The sequence below is a fragment of the Hevea brasiliensis genome, chromosome 14 (assembly GCF_030052815.1).
Source record: "Hevea brasiliensis isolate MT/VB/25A 57/8 chromosome 14, ASM3005281v1, whole genome shotgun sequence".
Taxonomy (NCBI): Eukaryota; Viridiplantae; Streptophyta; class Magnoliopsida; order Malpighiales; family Euphorbiaceae; genus Hevea; species Hevea brasiliensis.
This window is the reverse complement of record NC_079506.1, coordinates 34431336-34435654: the sequence shown is the minus strand read 5'-3', so window position 1 is coordinate 34435654 and position 4319 is coordinate 34431336. Positions and strand designations below refer to the sequence as shown.

General features: G+C 38.5%; 1 protein-coding gene across 1 annotated transcript; it reads right to left on the bottom strand.

The window, feature by feature from the left end:
• Window positions 1–368: 368 nt before the first annotated feature.
• On the bottom strand, window positions 369–4106 carry LOC110658250 (zinc finger CCCH domain-containing protein 17). The gene is made up of 3 exons (XM_021815782.2): window positions 3648–4106; window positions 2777–2887; window positions 369–2564 (listed from the first exon to the last, which is right to left on the bottom strand). The coding sequence occupies exons 1-3, from the start codon at window positions 3765–3767 to the stop codon at window positions 699–701; spliced, it is 2097 nt and encodes a 698-aa protein (XP_021671474.2). The 5' UTR covers window positions 3768–4106; the 3' UTR covers window positions 369–698.
• Window positions 4107–4319: the final 213 nt, after the last annotated feature.

Here is a 4319-nt window from a genome sequence, read left to right as displayed (position 1 = left end):
CAAAAAGAGAGCAAGAGGAAGGGGGAGCCAGTCATAGGGAGAGACTTCCTCTCCCTCTCTATTCTTCTCTCCATCCTTCTCTCTCTCTCATTGTCTTTCATCCACTTCTTCTCACCAAAGCTTCATTCCATTCCCAGAGCTCCATCTTTCTCAATTTAATCACTATATTTTCCATCTTTATTGAAGACCGTGAACATTAAAGCGAAGGAGATACAAGCAAGACTACGTGGGAACAAAGAAGAGAACGATAATTAACATTTTATAAAAGAGAACAATAATTAAAATTTTTAAAATAAATAATTAAAATTAACAGCAAATGTAGACAACAATTTTCTAAATGGAAGACAAGGAAACATTGAGAGCATTAATTGTGAGGAGTAAGCAGCAGTTTTCTTATTAATTGTCTACTGTTACATTCCTGCCTTTCTGAGCAAGCAGGACTGATGGGCTCAAGGCAAAAGCTACGCCCCAAGCACAAGAAAATTTTTCATTCAATCAGTTTTAAATACAATAACAAAAAAAAAAATTAAAAAGAAGTTTAAATTAACACTACATAAGAACATGATATCCCTACTTCTATAAAGCAAATCCATGGCAACTACAACTCTTTTATCAAAACCAGCCAACCACAATGAGTTCCCAATGTAGTCAACACGCCACAATAATAGCCAAAAGCATCAATTTCTCAATTCCCCTAACTAGTAAATCACACCAATTTTCTTAGCAAAGTCATCTCCATCTTCATCTTCATCGTCTGCGTATTGCTCTTCTGCATCTGCATTTTCACCCTCTTCATAATACTCTCCTTCATCAACTTGCTCATATTCATAGTCCCCTTCCCTTTGATCATCAGCTTCATACTCATGATCTTCCAAGCCATCATCCACAATCATCACATCTTCAGTCTCAGGCTCACTTGGATTAGGCTGTTGAGAAGCATATTGACCAACTGCGACTTCAGTAGACTCTCCAACAGTCCTTACAACACCAGCTGCTGCAGAATTGGATTCTTCATCTTTAAGTACTTGCTTGCTGGCTTCATCCTTTATGGATGAAAGAATGCCTTGTCTATCTGCAACTCCAGCATTGTCGGAGTTGCCAAGCAAGCTTTCCTCGCTTTCTTTCTGATTATTTGCATTCTTACTGACAGAAGATACTCCGCTGCCAGTAGCTGTGGCTTCAGCCTCTCTTTTTCTCTTCAGAATCTCACTAAGAGGCATTGGGCCTTCGAATGAAAGATTACCTTCAGATGGTCGATGATCTTCAAGTTGTTTTCTCTTTCCAAGGGATTGCTGCATCCTACCCTCTATACTTTTTGTACCTTTCAGCTCTGCAAGACTTTTAGGACCAGCAAAATCAGTACTCCTCTCATCTGTCATTTCCCTTCTCATTCGTATACCTCTAAGATTTCTCCCTTCACTATTGTAGTCCTCTTCCACCCTAGCTTTTATTCTGTCACGAAGCCTCCCTTGATGAGATGGGATCTCTGATCTCCCAGGTGACAATCTGCCCCAATTCCTACTCCTTCCTATTTCCTTTTCTACATGTAAATCACTACCATAGGGAGATCTTTCTGGAAGCTTTCTCCTACCATGAAGAATACTACTCACATGGTTTTCAGGGCCAAAATCGTGACTGACAACAGATCTCAAGCCATGACTTCTCTGTTTTGACAAGCGATAGCGCAGATCTGACTCATCAATGAGCTTGGGGCTATCTGCTTTTGAGTAAGCTCTCTGTTCCAAATGAGCTGGCCCATCTAGCACTCTCTCTGTTGAAGCCCTATGTTGTTCCCAAGCATATTGCCCTTGCATATCACAATATGTTTCTCGGTCAATGTCAGCAACTGAACTGTAATCAGCAGAATGACCCATATCATATTCATCCACAGGGTTCAAGCTCCTTCCTTCATGACCTCTTGTCCTTCCGTATTGATCTTCACCATGGTAATAATCAGAATTTCTCAACTCATTATCTACAAGAACATCAAAACCAGGAGAGGACTCCCTCAAAAACTCATCAGCATCCTTACCATTCTGGAAAACATGATCATCTTGTATTTGTGACTGATGCAAATGATTGAAACGACTCGAGTTTCCATTGACAACAAGAGGAAGATTTGTTGCTTTGTATTTAGAAAACTCAGCATCCATGATTTTAGATGGTGCAAGATTCCCATCAATTCCTGCCCCATTTCTCGGTGGACCAATTTCCGGTTTAGGAGCAGGTTTAGCTTCAGCAGATGCTCCAACTACTTTAGAGAAATTTGCCTGCGCAATCTTATGGCCTTGAGTCAACTTTTGAGGGCCACCAGAAGCCTTCTTTTGAGATGAGAGTTCAGTGCTAGAGGGTACCATTGACTGTGAGACTTTGTTACCAGGTCCATGTAAGAAAGCACATCTATCACCTTTTAAGCAGAGCCCCTTCTGGAAGAAAATGCATGGGACTGCTTGTTTAGCTGAATTTTGAGGCGTGTTCATGGCAGGTGCCACTGCCATATGTGATGGAGGTAAAGAAGATCCAGTAGAAGCTGATGCTTGGGTTCCAAACAAGCCATCAAGGGGCTGAAATAAGAATATTAACATTCAATGTCTATAAGCTTGAACAAATAATTAACTAATAAAACATATAATTTTTAATGACAAGAAGAAGAAATTACTAATTTACTGGTCCACATAAAAAATAATAAAAAAAATTTCCTAATACCTAGAAAAGGTACAAAAAGAACATAGCAAGGAAATTGTAAGGCCAATAAAAAACAAGATAAGATACTTACTGGGTGACGAAACCCACACTTTGGATTCAAGCAATTCCCATTCAACCAGAAGTAACAATCCCTTGGGTTTACGCGGGCATATTCACTATGGCGATACTCACATTCACTTCCCTGTTGACAGAAATTACAAATAAGGAGCAAGATCAACTGGAGTGGATGGTCAAGGCAAAAAGCCCTGGGAAGCAAACAATTCATGAATTCTATTCTGTCAATGAAAGCCTATTTTTGGAATAATTGCTCATTGTTCACTTTATATGTAGCAAAATATTCACGACAAGTTCAAGCTGCTTCCTGAGAAAGAGCCAAAAACACAGGAGTGAAAGACTACTAGCAATACTACTGCATTAAACCATCCTATGATTCCTATCCCAGAAAATGGTTATATTATTTTCTCACAATTTGGTGTTAAATTCTTGATATTATGTCCTCAGAAGCGAAGTTAGCAACAAAGCAGTGTAAAACATGCCAAGTAACTACATAATCATCAAAACTAAACAAAAAGAAACGCAAATCGATCTCTATCAATATCTACACAATCAGGTTCGCAAAGAAAGAAACTTTTATCTAAACAGAAATGCTACATATGTCAATATACACAATCTCTGTTGACACACCATCAAGAGAAATACAAATCAGACGCCTAAAAATACAACATAAGAATCAGATTAACCAGGTATACTCATTAAATTCAAAAGGGAATCTTCCTACGAACGAATAGAAACCTTAAATGCATCCAACATCGTGGAAACCTAATACAATAAAGCCAAATCGTAAATCTGAAACCCTACGTAGAAACAAGCACAAATATCCCCAAACAGCAATGATATCAAAAACAAGAAGGAACAAAGATAAAAGCATAACAAAACAAAACCTTTTTGCAGGTTAAAGGAGAAGCAAGAAAGTAAACGCAATCCGTATTCCTTTTCAAGGCCTCTTCTTCTGCAGACGGCACCGTCGCTGTTGCTTGCTGCTGCTGCGTGGCCGCAATCATGGCTGTTCTTTTCTAAAGAAACCCAAGAACACCTAGATCTATTCGATTTCAGATCGAGCTACACAGAGTGAGATGAGGCAAGAACCGATCCAAGAATCAAGAAAGAGGAAGAACTGGAAGAGCCGCCACCGCAACAGAGGAAGAGGAGGGAGCTAGAGGAAGAGGAGGAGTGTTAAGGTAAAGAAGAGAGGGAGAGAAGGGCAAATTGGAAGCTATTGGAAGCTGAAGGCTAAAAGAGGCAATAGCTTTTTCTTGTTTTTAAGGTGTTGAACAAAGGGAGATGAGAATGGAGACGTGCCTATGTGATCATCAGTTGGACAGCGAGCCTCTTATCCTAGGGTTGGTTCATTAGGGGTTAAATTTCACCCTTTTTCCTTAAATATGTCAATTTTCGGCAAAATGCATATTTTGACTTTTAAAGTAGGGCTATCAAATAAAAAAATTAAAATTTTTAGGTTTTTTTATAAAAAAATATTGTCTATTTATATTTAATTAAAACTTTATAAACAATTATTTTTATATTAAATAATTTAAAAAATATATAATAAAATA